Source organism: Lolium rigidum, chromosome 3 (genome assembly GCF_022539505.1).
Source record: "Lolium rigidum isolate FL_2022 chromosome 3, APGP_CSIRO_Lrig_0.1, whole genome shotgun sequence".
NCBI classification, from domain to species: Eukaryota; Viridiplantae; Streptophyta; class Magnoliopsida; order Poales; family Poaceae; genus Lolium; species Lolium rigidum.
Genome location: NC_061510.1, coordinates 293972705 through 293989561, shown reverse-complemented (window position 1 = coordinate 293989561; position 16857 = coordinate 293972705). Strand labels below are relative to the sequence as shown.

The 16857-nt window shown below is 42.8% G+C and overlaps 1 protein-coding gene across 1 annotated transcript; it reads right to left on the bottom strand.

Moving 5' to 3' along the window:
* Positions 1 to 2822: 2822 nt before the first annotated feature.
* On the bottom strand, positions 2823 to 16477 carry LOC124699686 (F-box/WD-40 repeat-containing protein At3g52030-like). The gene is made up of 9 exons (XM_047231947.1): positions 16257 to 16477; positions 15618 to 15803; positions 15376 to 15430; positions 14943 to 15041; positions 13091 to 13194; positions 12543 to 12632; positions 11954 to 12096; positions 4331 to 4415; positions 2823 to 3517 (listed from the first exon to the last, which is right to left on the bottom strand). The coding sequence occupies exons 1-9, from the start codon at positions 16442 to 16444 to the stop codon at positions 3112 to 3114; spliced, it is 1356 nt and encodes a 451-aa protein (XP_047087903.1). The 5' UTR covers positions 16445 to 16477; the 3' UTR covers positions 2823 to 3111.
* Positions 16478 to 16857: the final 380 nt, after the last annotated feature.

The window sequence follows — 16857 nt, the reverse complement described above, 5'->3', positions numbered from 1 at the left end:
TCAGCTCCGCCCTCCCCTCCACGGCGGCGCCGGCCCCGAAACTACACCTCCACAACCTATCTACACCGCCAAGACACAGATCAGGGGATTCCCCACCCTCCCGCCGCCGGAGCGGCCGGCGGAGGGGGAGGAATCCCGCCGATGTGCCGGCGGGCGCTGGGAACCCCGAAGTCGCCTCCCGGATCGCCTCTGGCTACTGTAGAGAGAGAGGGGAGTTACAATGGTATGGTGTTTGTGCTCTTGTCGATGCTGGTTCATTACTCTACTGGTTGTGTCATGCGTGTAGCCTTGGCATTGCGGCTCGAAATTATGGAAGAACCTTTTGTTGGCATTTACAGATTTGTGGTTTGACATCTATATCATTTTTTACAGTTTCCTATAGAAAATGTATACTCCCTCCATATTGGTTTATTAGGCCCCATGTAGTTTAAGTAAAAAAATTAAACCATTAATTTGTTCAATAAAATATTACATATATGCCACAAAAAGGTATACCATACAAAACTTCTTTTAAATATGAATCCAATAGTACATCTTTTATGACATATATATTATATTTTGTTAACCATATTAATTGGTCAAAGTTTTTCTCAAAATATGTGGCTGCTAAGGATGGCAATGGAGCGGATTTGAGGACATACCAAAATCAGATCCATATCTATCAACCTAAATGTGCCCTACCTACTAACCTATCTATGAGCATGGATGTCGCTCCAAATCTAAACCCATCAGATATCCGGGTATCCATGGATATCCATGGGCTTACGTGTTATGTACGTCAGCATGATAACATTTCAGCACAAACATCAGCATGACAAAAACAGTTCGACAAAATTTAAGCACTTTGGCAACATTTTAACACTATAGCAAATTTTCAGCAGCAATATCAGCAATATTTCACTACAGCTGCATATCAGCAGCAAATCAACAAAACAACAGCATTTTGAGCAATATCAACAATATTTAAATGGGCAATGCGTCAGGATATCAAAGCAACAATATTTTAACCACATAGTATTTGAAATTTGCGGGTCTTGCCTATCAACCAGATATGTATTGGATATCCACGGGACGAAAACTTTTCCCATGTCCACCCCATGAGTTAGCGGGTATCCTCCCCCATAAAATTTGTGGGCATAATCAGCACTCCATACTCATGCCCAACGGTCCAAATATTCGTGAACACCTGGATCCGTGGATAGAATTGTCATCCTTAGTGGATGCCTAATAAACCAGTACGATGGGAGTACAAGATTGTGTGTTGGAAGAAAAAAAAATCTAAAAAATTTAGTTGTATAAAACTTTCTTTTTTAATTCTTGGATTATTAAAAAATAGCAAAACGATCCGTCACAAGGCAGTTCACAATAAAGTCTGGTGGATCACCATGCCATCTTATAGGATTTCTTTTTCGTCATTATCACTGCTACACAAAATGACATGCATGCATTCAACAAAAAAAATATGCCTAGAAAACATTACATTTATGTACATTTCTCAATTTTATTCTTGCTCCTTATGACAAACCCATTGACATTCTTCCCCTGGATGTTACTGTCGATGTAGCTTCAACATCGTCTTGGCATTGGGCGCCTCCTTCCTCGGTGGCCTTGCTTGTCTGGAAGCTCCGGTCTGGTACGCCTCGGCACGCGGCAAGAACACGCCGGTTCCGGCACTACCGTGGCGCATCGGTGGCAACGGATGGTACACGGTGCCTGCGCACAGCGCGTCCGGCACAAACCTCTGCGCCCGCTGCATGGCCTCGAAATCTAAAACTAACCCGTTCTTCCCGAGAACCGGCGCATGATAGGCTATTTCTCCAATGCCGCCATTAGCGCCGGCTCCATTCATTCGACCACAACCCTGAGGCGCCGGGTCCCTCCTCGTCGGAGGAAGCTGGCGCTGGTGTCTCGTGCTGGCGAGGCCGAGGACGCTGGCGAGGTGCGCGGCGAGCTCCTCGACGGCGGCGTGGCTACAGCGGGCAGTCGTGTCGTCGACGACGTCGGGAACGCCGATGTCCGCCAGGATCTCCCGGGGTAATAGCCTGTGGAGGTCCTCCAACTCCGGTGTGTAACAGAAATCGGCCATTGCTAGCTTGTATGGCTTGTGTTGGTAGAGCTCGGAGCGATGGAGGACGTATGTAGTGTGTGAGGAGGGAGAAGGCCGGAGCATTGCATGGTTTTGTATGCTTTTCACGCTCAATTTAGCGTCCTTCTGTTCCACGTTCTCCTTCATTTTTGGCTAATTATGGGTCGCTATGATTTTGCTGGTGAAAATGTGGCTTACTGTGCGAACGTTTGAAATGTGTGGAATGTTTGGCCTTGAGACCATCTCAGGTGTGGCTATTATTGGATTCCAGAAGTCGCGCGGTGCTCTGTTGCTTTGGTGGCTCCAGGGTGTGCAGCTATAGTAACCGGTTACGAGGCAAATATGACAACAAAAAAGTACTCCCTCCGATCTAAATTACCTGTCGTAATTGAACTCTTTTCCTACGCTTCATGTGGTTATGCACGTATGAGATTGACAATGAGATTGACATGTTTTAGTGTGCTTGATGTATCATGACTCATGAGTGAGACCAGGTCGGGACATATCCATTTTTGCCAATTTTTTTACGATTCGGCATTCGCCCAATATTCCACGATTAACAGATAAAATATCTTCTATTAATTAATAGAGATGGCAAAGCTTTTGCTTCAGTTCAAGTAAATTCGTTAGGGCGAGGTGATTCATACTTTTGCAGTTCCCTTGTCAATATCTTCATATGTTTGAGCCTTGAGCCCGGTGAAAGAGAAGTGGCATCCGAGCTTCAAAACTGGAGACATCCAAAGTCAATATAGTTATCTTTTATTAACAGAGAGAACACTGTAATTCCTGGCACAACATTTTCTTTTCCATGACAATACAACATCTTGGTCTGTGGTCGATTCAGGTTCCTTGCGGAATAGCATGGCAACACCAAAACAACATATCCTGGATAGTGGATACTGCTACAAGCTTACGTCTTACATAGTTACATGCAGGACAAATACAACATGCATTGCGTCTACTTCAGAAACAGCTCGAGTTAAGCGTTGATTGCTTCTGAATTCTTGATATCCACTCTAAGAACTCTACGAACGAAATTTCCAGACACGGATGTAGTTTTCCCCATGTGTGGTCACGATTTTCCTCATGCCCACTGACAGGCCGGTAATCTGCGGGCGCAGGTTTGTAGGGATGTTATCCAACCGGGCATCCGGAGCGATCTCACGGGCGTTCTTCTTTTCAACTTGCTGCCTGGGGCCGGATTCCGCTGGGCGGCCATGCTTCTTTTCAGCTTGTAGCCTGGAGCTGGATTGTGCTGGCTGGCCTGCATCCATGATGAAGCTTCGAATAGTATCGCCCGTTCTCTGGCATACAAGGCGAAGGACACCATCAATACCACCAACTGCCAACACTGAAGTATCACCTGGAAAATGATGTGCGCTGTAGATGACATTTGGGCTAACTCTTGTTTCCCAGAGAGGCCGCAGGGTCCTGAGCAAGAACAGAACCAATGTAATGAGACCCAGTTATCATATGCTCGACTATGACATTAGCATTTCACCAATGGATTCAATTCCAAAGATGTTAGATTGTTAACACAACAACTTTATATCGATATATTTATCATATATATTGATGTAAGAAGTTAAACCACTACAGATCCACATTAACACGAACATAACGCATTTGATTAAAAGAACATGGAAATGAGTGAGCTTCCTATATGGATCATAGTTGGCCCCTTAAAAGGAAACTATGCACCAACATAATAAGTTACTACGCTTAGTTAACTGGTATCGGCGTGATAATCTTATAGGTAATCTTTTGTAACTTCAGAGTTTCTTTTTTCTCTGCAGGAAAGTAATCTTTCATGTCGAAGTAATCTGACTATTAAAACTAGCAGATTATGAGATATAAATCATACAGGTCTCTAAGCAAAATGAATAATAATGTAAACTGTATGCTAATGAGTCGTTCATGCAATAAGAATATTATCAGCAACAGGCCGAGAAAATGAACACATTTCCAGACTCATGATTTTGGCCAGGCCATCCAACTTTTCATACTTCATCCATATTTACTCTACTCAAACTTCAAACTGTGAGCAAAATCAAGATAGTTGATCAGAAGAGCATACAAGTTATTTCTTTCTTGAGGCATAGCAATGTAACAGTACTTAAAGGGCAGACTTATCTGTTCATAGTATATTTTGCATCCGTAGACTCTAGAGGCAGCAGCCACGATTATTACACAAGCTAGATATCCATACAGTAATAAATTTGAACAACTACTACTGATACCAACCTCAAGTCCCAGCAATGTGCATAACCAGAAGATGAACCCGCGAATATCAAGTGGGAATTTGCACTGGAAGACAAGCATCTTATCACTGAAAGGATGGTAAAAATGTAACAAGTCAGTTCGATGATGATAAGATTCACAACACTACCATGATGGCATGAATTTTGGTTGAATTTTTTTCTCAAAAGATCCAACAAGTACTAAAAATGACAGTAAAAATTCAAATACAGTTTGAATATTAAGCCAAGATTCTATAGTCCATTTTTTATGTAATCAAATGAAAGAAAATTGGAGCAATATATTGTTGGATTAATATTCTATTTAAAAAATCAACGTCAGTTTCTTTTGGCTAGCGGGAATGCAAAAAAGTTCCATAAAGTTAAACGTCAACTGAGGAAAAGTGAAGACTAATACAAATAAAAATGTATATGGGTGATACATTCGTTCGGCGTGTAGATGTGTAATAGCTATAGCCCCAGTATGCTCTCTTCCGGTTTGGCTTTTGGAAAGCTAACATCGTTGTATAACAGGTCAGAGCAAAACACTATATATTATGTTGAGCTTTCAATTACAGAACTTAATACCTAGTCATAAAGTTACACATAAAGTGTGGAGCAAAGAAAGTAACTAACCTGATCTATTCTATGTTGTGGCGGCTAGGGTAGGAACCCTGAACAAAACCCCTTATATAGCCCCTTAAGGTAACTCTCTAACTGGACCACATGAGGCAGGAAGGTAAAGTACAGAACAGCCCAATAACTCTTCAACACTCCCCCTCAAGAGGGGTGATAGATATCTATCATTCACATCTTGTCACATACCAGGTTGCATTCTCTGGTTCCCAAACCTTTAGTTAAGCAATCTACAATTTGTTGTCCCGAACTCACATGCTCTGTCTTGATGATCCCAGCATCGAGTTTTTCTTTGATGAAGAATCTGTCTATCTCAATATGCTTTGTTTTGCCGTATTGCACTGGATTATTTGCTAGGTTAATAGCAGACTTGCTGTCACACCATACATTCATGCAACTATTCTTCAACACCTTTAGTTCATTTAACGGATTCCTTACCCACAACATTTCACTCACCCTTGAGACATGGCCTTGTACTCTGCTTCAGCTGTTGATTTTGAAACCACTTGTTGTTTCTTGCTCCTCCATGACACTAAGTTTCCTCCGACGATGCACTGGGTTATTTGCTAGGTTAATAGCAGACTTGTTGTCACACCATACATTCATGCAACTATTCTTCAACACCTTTAGTTCATTTAACGGATTCCTTACCCACAACATTTCACTCACCCTTGAGACATGGCCTTGTATTCTGCTTCAGCTGTTGATTTTGAAACCACTTGTTGTTTCTTGCTCCTCCATGACACTAAGTTTCCTCCGACGAAAACACAATACCCTGAAGTTGATCTTCCGTTATCTAGGCAACTTGCCCAATCGGCATCACACTAGCCATCAACATCAAGATGCCCGTTACTCTTGAACCACAAGCCCTGTCTGGAGTTCCATTCAAGTATCGCAAGATTCTGCATACTGTTAAAGATGTTCACTTCTAGGCTCATGCATATACCTGCTCACTACACTCATTGCAAAGGCAATGTCTAGTCGTGTATGACATAGACATAAATACAACAGTCTCCCAACTAGTCTGATGTTTTTCTTTATCCACATGATCACCTGATTGTGTTGTCACTTTATGGTTTTGATCGATTGGGGTTGAAGCTGCTCGGCAGCCTAGCATACCAACATCACGGAGAAGGTCCAAAGTATACTTTCTTTGGGACAAAGCTATTCCTTTTGCTAACTTGGCCACTTCTATACCAAGAAAGTACTTTAGTTGGCCAAAGTATTTTACTTCAAAGGCCTTACTCAAACACTTCTTTAGTCTTGATATCTCTCCTTCGTCATCCCCAGTAATAATGATATCATCCACATACACTGCAAGAATGGTAATCTTTCCCTAGAATGGTAATTTTTCCCTTAGAGTGTCTATAAAACATTGTATGGCCACCATTGCACTGTCTGTATCCCATGTCACAGACGCCTAAATTTGTCAAACCAAGCTCTCGAAGACTGTTTTAGTCCATAAAGAGATTTGTTCAGTCTACATACCTTGCCTGTGGTTTCAGATGAAGAGAAGCCAGGTGAAATTTCCATGTGAACTTCTTAATGTAGATCTCCATGTAGAAAAGCGTTCTTAACATCAAGTTGGTGTAACGGCCACCCAAAGTTTGTTGCACACGATATCAAAATCCTTAATGTGTTCATCCTCGCCACTGGTGCAAAGGTCTCATCATAATCGATGCCATAGGTCTGGGTGTACCCTCTTGCCACAAGTCTTGCCTTGTATCTTTCAATCTTTCCTTGTGCATTTTGTTTCACAATGTAAACCCACTTACAACTGATAGCCTTTTTCCCGGTTGGAAGAGATACTAACTCCCAAGTTTTGTAAAACGGTTCGCGTCTTCATCCTCTCTCACGAGGCGGCGGTGCATAACTCCTCCAAATCTCCATCTCCTCCGGCCAGGACGCTGGTCTTGGTCCCCCTCTCTCTGCTTGCTGCTCCGGCGGTGGCAGGAGGGAGGGGGACCTTGTTCCTCCATTCTAGCCTAGTAGTTAGGGTTAAGTTTTGTTTGCTCTGATGCGTCGTTGGGGTGGTGAGAGCGACGTCCAGGCGAATAAATCTGCCTCAATTCTACTCCCACACCAGCGACGCCCTTCTAGGCGGCGTCTCGGAGTTGATGGCAACATGTGTTGGTCGGTCCTTTAGATCTGCAGCTTGGTCTTCTCGCCATTCTTCAGATCTGGCGTTCGTTGTTATCCGCGACGACGCTAGCCGCCGGGGCGAGGTGGTTCTTCTAGAGCGAAGATGTTGGTCCGGAGGTGGTGGATATGTCGTTCTTCTCCGACTTCGTGGATGGGAGATGACAGATCTTAGTCCAAGATAGCACGGGGACGTCCCCCGGTCGACATGCCACAGCGACATGTGCCTCATTGGCGATGGTGCTTTTTTGGATCTTGCAATGGTGGAGGCTTGACGTCTCTTCTGGTGTCCGTCTCGGCGGCGCTGAAGTTGGGCGGCGGCTGCTGGATATGGTGGTTGCAGGAAACCCTAGGGATTGTTTTGTATTTCTCGATCATTTGAGATTTTCTCTGCAAATTCAGGATAATCATTTTATCCTGATTTGTCTTTTAGTTTCCACGTGTGTTACTTCAGGTAACTTGTTTTTTGATTAATGAAATATGTGGTTGCTCTCAAAAAAAACTCCCAAGTTTTGTTCTTTCTCAATGCATGTAGTTCTTCCAACATGGTAGCTCGCCATTTTGTGTCCTCCTTTGCTACATTCATGTCAGTTGGAATAGATACTGATTGTAGAGAAGCAACAAATGCTTTGTAGGAAGGAGACAAGGCTTCGTATGACACAAAGTTGCCTATATCACATTCTTCATGCCTCTTCTATAGTCTCTCAACACAAGCCCGAGTTCCTTTCCGCAAAGCAATTGGTAGGTCCATTTGTCCTCCTCCCATTGTTGTCGAGTCTCCATCAACTTGGCATCCACTAGAGGAGATGGTCTCAGAATTGTCCTGATGTTCAACTTGTAACTCCTGTTGCTCCCCCTGAACATGTTCCGCACCCACCTGCCTCCTACCATAAACTTGAAGATTTTGTTCCTCATTCAGCCTTCTCCATCTATGTGGTAAATTCTGGCCATCTCCATCCTATCTAACTGGAATGAGACCCACTATTGGTTGAGGTTGTGGTTCTGAGATTGTCTCCCACTGCATGTTCACTCTCCCCCTCTTGACCAGTTCCATGAGCCGAAAAATGGTCAAGATCTTTGAATAATATGCTCAAATCAATCATATCTCCATAAAATGGTTCAGATTCCCGAAAAGTGACATCCATGCTCACAAATGTCCTTCGTTTCAGAAGGACTCCAGCACTTGTAACCTCTTTGTCCAGACGAATACCCAAGAAAAATACATTTTAGAGCTTGAGAATCTAGTTTGCTCACTGATGGCCTGTGGTCTCTAACAAAGCAAGTGCATCCAAATAATTTGGAGAACCAACAAATGTATTATCCTTTAGAATTAATTCACATGGTGACTTCATACCTGTCACCCTCAATGGCTTTACGGTTGATCAAATAGGTTGCAGCCAGGACAGCTTCGCTCCATAGGAATTTAGGCACATTCATGGTGAACATCACCATTCTATTGAGGCGTATCTGGACATGATGTTTGATGCAAGATTCCTTGCTCAGACATGAAAGCACCAGATATTTTGTTAACATATTTCGTAGCAGTGTGAATAGCTTGTATTTGTACATTGAATTGATTCTTCACAAGAGCATGGAATCTTTTGAAACACTGGAACACTTCATCCTTGTGTCGCATGAGATAGATCCAAGTCATATGTGAGTAACAATCAATAAAGGATACAAAATATTGTGCACCACTTATAGATACCAATGAACCAACACAAAAGGAGATATACTTCTGATCCCCTTACTCACATAGGAGGTTCTAGTGTGTTTGGCATACTCACAAACATCACACTTGAGCTTGCTTCCGTCAACACACTCATTACATCAGGAAATATTTGATATATTTTATCCAAGATACATGTCCCATTCGACAATGATGAATTAGAGCTCTAGTTTCCTTGTCCCATTCGACAATGACAGCCACTACTCTTTGATTTGCATCCTAGCCAGGCACGCTGCAGTCCATGTACCACAACCCTCTATGCCTGGTCCCAGTCCCAAGCTTCCTGCTCATCACCCTCTCCCATATCGAGCACATATATTTGTTAATGGTAACTTCAATTTGATCAACCAACACATTGAGAGACACTAAGTTCACAGAAAATGCAGGCATACAACACTGGATTACATTTAATTGTCCCAACTCATCTAATAGGTTGTGTTGTGCCATCTGCTAACTCCTCTAATAGGTTGTGATGTGTCATCTGATGTATGTATAGTCTCCTAATATGTAGGGGATATCGAATATAGGATTCAAATTCTTTCAGATTTCCAGTAACATGTTTGGATGCCCCTGAGTCTAAAACCCATCCTCTATTGATTGAATGTGCTGCTAATGCATTTTTCGTGTTACCTTTATTTGCGTCAACAAAATTGGCGAAATTGCCAAAGCTTGAAGTAGTAGCTTCCGGTCCCTCTCTAGGCTCTCCAGAGTGGTTGTTTGCTTTCACTTGGTGCAGCCATATTTGCCCTGTGAGCACCTTCTCCATGCCGACGACCAGCAACACATCCACGACCACCTCTGTTGTTGTTGCCACCCCAACCACGACCACCTCGATGGTTGTAACCACCATTGTATCCTCTTCCCCTGATTGACAAAGTCTGCTTATGTGCCCTGGTTCACCACAGGTAAAGCAGTCTCTTGTTTCTTTCCTTGTGGTCATTGCAAAGGGGGACTGCATTGGCTGTTTGGTGCCAGACGAACCTCCTCTTCTGACATGGCTGCAATAGCTTCGTCAAGAGAAGGAAGCTTGGGTTCGTACAAAAAGGCAAACAGGGGTTCAATCCCTTCAAAAACGTCATCACCCAGCGGCGTTTCACATATTGTTTGATAGTAACCACACAATCTGGATGAGAGAGCTCAAGAAGATCACAGTGATCCAAATCAGGCCAGAGAGGCTGCAACTCAGCCACATATGCTATCAAGCCCTTATCACCTTGACGCAAATCGTGCACTACGTTCTAAATCTGCTCCATTAGCAACAGATTTCCACCAGAGTACATTTTTGACAAAGTACTCCATACCTCCGAGGCATTTGGAAGACCCTCGGCTAAAGCAGCAATAGAAGGGGTCCAAGAGTTCAGCAGCCAGGCAAAGATCAAGGAGTCTGTCACACTCCATTTCTTCCAATCTGCACTCTCCTTATCCTCCGGTTCAGCAGCACTTCTCTGAACGTGCCTAGCCAGGCCCTTTGTCCTCAGAATGAGCAATGCTCACCTCGACCAACTCAGGTAGTTGCTCATCCCTTCTAGCTTCACTTCATTGGGCATGAACTCCACCTTCTGCACCACCTCTGCCTGTGGAACACGAGCAACACCTCCATCAGCGGAAGTGTTCTCTGCATTCTTGGCCACGAGAAGCTGTACCAACTTCTCAAGAGTTGTTGTGAGCTCGTCCCCCATCTTGCACAGCACCAGCAGTCACTCCTCCACGAAACTTCCTCTCCTTTCCACTTGTAGCACCACCAACGCTGCCTCCCCCCAGCTCAGGCCACTCCTTAGGCCGCTGTCACAGTCACCATCCGCCATAGCCACCTCCATGGCCCCTTGCTCTGATACCATGTGGAGCAAAGAAAGTAACTAACCTAATCTATTCTATGCTGTGGCGGCTAGGAACCCTGAACAAAGCCCCTTAAGGTAACTCTCTAACTGGGCCACATGGGCCAGGAAGGTAAGGTACAGAACAGCCCAATAACTCTTCAACATAAAGTAACATATCTTCATGTTGTGGTAGTAGAGAAATAGGGATATCATATTGATGGTCAAGGATCAGAAAAGTTCAGCTATCATCTAGACATAACCAAAAGAGGAGCAGACTGAAAGCATGTAGATACTTCCAAGAATAACTTGCACAAGCTACGAGCAAAGGACTAGCTAGAAGAAACTAGGGGTGCCACTGGGTATTAATTGCAGAAATCCAAATCCGTACAGCATACTTTAGATAGGGTTTGGGGAAAATATAATGCCCACAAAGATCTGGGAATGGGAAGGTTTAATATGCTAACATCTGTTGGTTTGTCATAACCATTCTGAATTTTTTACTTCACCTACTCTTGCTTTTTCTCAGACCCAAACCAGTGTTCCTCTCTCGTATCTTATCTCACAGACCGACATGGGAGCTGACATTTTATATTCTATCTTCTTACCAAAGATTTCGATGGCGTCACGCCTGCTCACCATGGTAGCTTTTGCTATGCAGCACTCTCTGCTCTTCCATGAAGAGAGGTGAACAGAGACTCCATGCTGCTCTTCTCCAGACCATAGGCAGACCCGACCTATCTAATGTGTGGCACAAGACACTGCAGCCATAAATCATGCTGCATTATCAGGACATCTGCCACTCCACCTCTCCAAGCACTCAAATCGATGTTTCGGCCCTGCAAGTCTGCTCAGGGCCACCCTCATGCAATCATCGGCAATACCCAATTTTGGTGGGGATAGGCAGATGAAATCACACTGGCATTGAGTGAACAACCCCTTAGGCTTGACTGTTCATTCTACCTCTTCCATACATCGAGACTGGGATGTGCACTAATTACTTTCTTGCGTTGAGTTGTAAACAGCCCCTTGGGCTTGAATGTTCTTTATACCTCTTCAATACATGGAGAAACAAGCAGTTTGAGTTTTCTTGAAAAAAAAAATCATACTGGCATAGGTTTGGTAAACCCAAACCCTTTCTAATAGCGCCCCTAGAAGAAATACCATGAAATCCTGGATCACCTCTATAAATGTTTGGCTTGTTTAGTGTAAAAAAATCCTAGTCATGACTCATGACGAACCAACACCAGTCCCACTCATCAGAAAATTGAAATGCATTATGCTAATAATCCAGAATCAGTTGAAGGCATACCTGTAGGTGTAAAAGCTGACTTTAAAAGACCTAACCTCTCTCCTGAGGTATGATCTGCAATAGCTACACTTCCAAATGTAGAACCACCAATGATCAGCTGATCATCTGTTAGTGCCAAGCATGTCACAGGGGAAGGGTGAAGCCTGTAAACCATTGTTGAATATGCATCACTATAATGAAAGATTATACATTAACTGAAGCATTTCAAAATTCGATCTATCTCCATTAAAGATTCTAACACCTAAGAGAAGAGCTGTCCTATTTTGACATTGATACTATGCCAATAATATCAGAAAAGGATTCCGGCTTTTTGTGCTGTGATGCAGGGACAACATATGCACCAACAACGCAATCTGGAAACTGTACTCCGTTGTATGGCTACTACTTATATGATGTCACAGAATTTCTCTGAAGGTGAAGCTTGTGCACCCGTTCTAACAATAATAATTACATCCCTCTTAGGAGGCTTGTAAAGACTCTTCTACCTATCCAATGAAATGAAACGCAAATGCTTTATGCGTTTTCTCGAAAAAATAATTGCACAGACACTTCATTCACATGATATGCTACTGGACTCCCTTGTGCTTACCGGTGAATGCTTGAGCAGCTCCTGCTGTACATATCATATACAAAGGCTCTGCCATCCTCACAACCAATTACAACCTCTGGATCGGCATAACTGCAGAAACAAATAAACATTGCCAATATAAATCAATCCTAATTAAAATAACAGAAATAATGTCTAGGCTAATAAAATTTTATCAAATAATTGCCAGATATATACACTATAATTAGATGATTATCACAAGCAATCTGCCTTCGCATTGTAATTATTCAATCTTGCTTTAGTTTGAACATGAAATCATCTGAAAAGAAATAACGATATAGTTTGTGAAGTGTTCTGGGACCCTTCAAAATGTGAACCAGAAACTCAAATGGTGGCAAAGATTTTTATGTTTGTTTGGTGTCTCAACTCTCAAGTGGCGCTGGAGATAATTACATTATAAAGGCAGGGTGCACCAGATATATTGCCTTCAAACATGAATTCTACTTTTGCACCAGGTAGGCAGGTAACATCAATCTTCTAATTTCTGGAAAAAGACAATCCTCTCAATACCGTTAAACGAGCCCTCTCACCTCATGCATAACCCATGACTGAAGGTGCCTCCACAAGATTGAAATATACTTCTTGGTCCACTGCGTTTCCATATGCAAACCTGGGAGCTCGTTAAACCTACAATCTACACAGAGAACTGAACTGTTTAATGATAGTAAAACATAAGTTTACAATTGGTAAAGACACCATTTGGCATAACCCTTTAGTTCAATGCGTATACATGAATAAAATGAATATTTTAGATGCCTCAACCATAAGAAGCATCAAATCAGGCCATTTTAGAATAATGTCAACAATGCTATATCAGAACGCGGAGCGTATCCACATTTTGTGCAACTCAATGCACATAATGGGAAGAATGATTGTTTAAAATACAATCAGAAGTTGGTCTTTCTAATTTAGGATATAACCATCTCTATATTTAGTCAATATCACTGTTTTCTTGTATAGATTAGGTTGACTGCATAACCTACGGTTGTGCAAATAAAAACATAATGTTCCTACAACGCTCAACAACTTGAAAAGCTAACCCACAACTCTTGGTCAAGATTCAAATGTACATAATAGAACAGCTTCAAGTGCAGGAATATGGTACATGCCGATTATAGTATGGACTATTTTGCAGCTTTCCTTCGCACGTAGTGCAAATTGTCTATTTTGCAACTTCCCCTGACACTTCAAGTACACGTAAGCATATTGCTAAGATCATGGTAATAAGATGTTTTAAATGTACAGTTGATGTCTTGGCCCATAGTTACAGCCTATCGGATTCGGTGTAACCAGCTTTTTAACCACGATTCCAATCGATAAATGAAGATTCAGGTTCAACATCGCTGCGGATCAGGCACAATTAGCCATCTGAGTCATCAATCACTAAACAAACCAGAAAAAACAGATTTGTTGGTGCGAAGCATGCTGTTAAGTGTGACCACGACCAAGGCGTGGTGTCCGTCAAGTCACCTCCGAGCTGCAGCTACTCCACCTCTTCGCATTGTCTTCGTCAGCTTCAGCTCCTCCTCTGTGAGACGCTTCTGTGCAGCTGGAAAGCCTTGCCCCTTTAGCTGCACCAGCGTGTGTGGTGTGGAAGAGACGGGGACCATGGCAAAGATATGGTGGCCAGTGCAGCATGGGCTCACGCAGGGAGCAGGTTCAGTCATGCTAGCGTCCAGCGATTAAATTTTAGAGGACTCATGCACTTTTGGGATTCTAGAGAAGCCGATGTGTGATTTTGGATGAATTAAATGCTTCCCTGACATGTGGACTTCCAAGTGGAATATTAAGCTAGAAGTTCCCTCCATCTATTTCTAATCAGATTTTGGAACTTGTTACATATAACTAGTCCAGCTCCGTAATGTCTTATAGAGACATGTGATCATCAAGAGCTTTTATACACACGGAGAGTCTACATTTCCATATACTGGTTTTTTTTTTGTACGATCTGCATTTACGTTTTCAACTATTCACCTTCTGGCTAAATAATAGTAATTACGGAAACAAACATTGTGTTCACAAATCGAGAACGCTGATAACAAATTAAACCAAGTGCTGGATTTCTGAATCAGTTTAGCAGAGATGTATACCCCCATCAAACTCAATACATAGAAAGTGGCGAACCGCTAACCCAAATAGCGAACCGACCGAACTAGTAATCTCGTAACTATGTTTTGTCATATAAAATGGGTCAGATATTCTCTCAATGCTGCAGCTTGCTATCAGTATGCAAGCATGTCTTTTAACAAATAAAGTAATAAACCATGTATGGAATAATAACTATCTATGTTTCTTTTACTCAAAGAACGAATCTTGCATACTTGCTTTAAGACCAGAAAATTAAAGCTCGGGCTAGGTAAACAACAGAACTACAATGATTACCTTATTTTCATCAAAATCAAAGTCAACTAACATTTTAGAATCTGGAACATTGTACTCATTCATGTATTTGCAATTTTCAGCAGACCAAAGTCGCAGAACCTGGCAAAAACCAATGTCAAAATGATGAGGTGCTCGAGATGATAGTAATTAAGTTGGTGCAAAAATTAAACATTATAGAAAATTACAAAGCTATTAACTCTCGTTCTCAATTATCTACAGCTTCAGATTTTGCCAACCATGATTTCCACAATCATGCCATGTGATAATCTGCATCGTTATGCCATTTCTCAACTATAAGACCACTTACAGACCTCATAAAATACACTTTATAATTTATTCATGTCAGGTCAAACACCAAAAATCACTAAAGTCAAGATATATGTTTTACATTGAAGAAGATACTAAGAACACCAGTACAGGATGTAACACTCACCTTGTCTCCCTTTCCAGTTAAGACTGAACCGCTCTTCATACGGCACAAGGTGGCCCTGAAACAATAGAGCACATATGAAAATTGAACCACCGTTTAGTAGGTCAAAACAGAAGATAATTGATCATAATCAAATAAAATGAAAATATGATTGGTAGGCAAATGGAACTCCCTGTGCTGAAAAAACATGATATACAAAGGAGGCATAACTTAAGTAGAGCAAAACGATAACAACATGTACTTACCGCATAGAGTGACCAATCCACTGCTGAACTTCCACTGGCCCGCTAGTGAGAGTCGATGCGTGCCCATTTATCGCAAGCGCCTCAAAATAACTCTTCGTTGAAACCGTAATACTTGAGCTTCTTGCCTGTGGATTCCTCTTGTAATATAGATCTCTCATCAGATGGCCTGTGCTGATAATCGTGTTCCTATCAACGAAAGGGGAAATCAGACGGTGCACACTTCACTCAACATTGCAAATTGCTTGGTAATTTCACAAGGAAAAAAACTTCATTCAGCGATGGGGAAGAAAAATTGCACAAACAGAAATACCAAGCTGAACTACAAAGACTAGCGCAATAGTTGCGAATCCGGCAATTGGTTAGCTCACTGATTTAGGTTCTTCTCAGATCTCGCCAATACCATCTCGTGGAATGGTGTATTGAGGTGTGCATCTATGATTTATCAACTGATTTTAAGTGTGCATCTGTGATTTTTCAAACTATTTCCTAGTAAAACGAGTCCGATAGTAACCCCTAGCAAATCAGAAGCTCAGGTACACAACGGAAAGGGCATAGCACAAAACGAACAACAAGGGGGTGAACTGAAGGAGACTCGAAAAAGGGAAGGGGAGGTGAGATGATCCGCGTAGCGGGTCGTACCATGACTTGCAGACCGCGGAGCAGTGGGCAAGGTCGAAGTGGTCATCCAAGCGGGAGAAGATGGAGCGGAGGGTGTCGTCGCTCAGCGACTGTGCCGTCGGCCCGTACCGGCTTCCGCTGCCGCCGACGCTACTGCGCCGCTTCGAGGGGAGGCCTCCGCTCCGGCTCCGGCTGCTGCTCGCCTCCATGTCTCTCTGTCTCGGAAGAGACTGGTCAAGGGCGACCCCTGCCTCTCGCCGCCTGCCGGTGGTCGGCCGGTCCAAACTATCGTTTCATGGACGAGAGTGGACGGCGCGACGGCATGTGACCATACGCCTGTACTGGGCCGCTACTGGGCTCGGCCTGCCTAGTTTTTTTTTTAAATAATCTACTCTCGCTCGGAAAACAATTATCGAAGTACTATGTATAAGATATTTTAACTTTTTTTTTTTGAACACAAGATGGGGTCATCGACCCCAGCGGAGCATTTTCATTGAACCACACATGGCAGGTACAAATTACAGCAGAGTCCCTTATCGTCTCTTGCCCTGACTAACCAGCTATTTGAAGAAGAGACCCTACAAATTACATAAAGCACCCTGGAAAGAAAAGAAGAAAAGCA

Excerpts from the sequence above, each read along its gene's own strand:
- LOC124699686 (XM_047231947.1), bottom strand. The coding sequence starts at position 16,444 with ATGGAGGCGAGCAGCAGCCGGAGCCGGAGCGGAGGCCTCCCCTCGAAG. Across the intron at positions 15,804-16,256 it reads TCCGCGGTCTGCAAGTCATG|GAACACGATTATCAGCACAG; the intron begins GTACGACCCGCT and ends TTTCGTTGATAG. Across the intron at positions 13,195-14,942 it reads TTGATTTTGATGAAAATAAG|ATTGTAGGTTTAACGAGCTC; the intron begins GTAATCATTGTA and ends TTCTCTGTGTAG.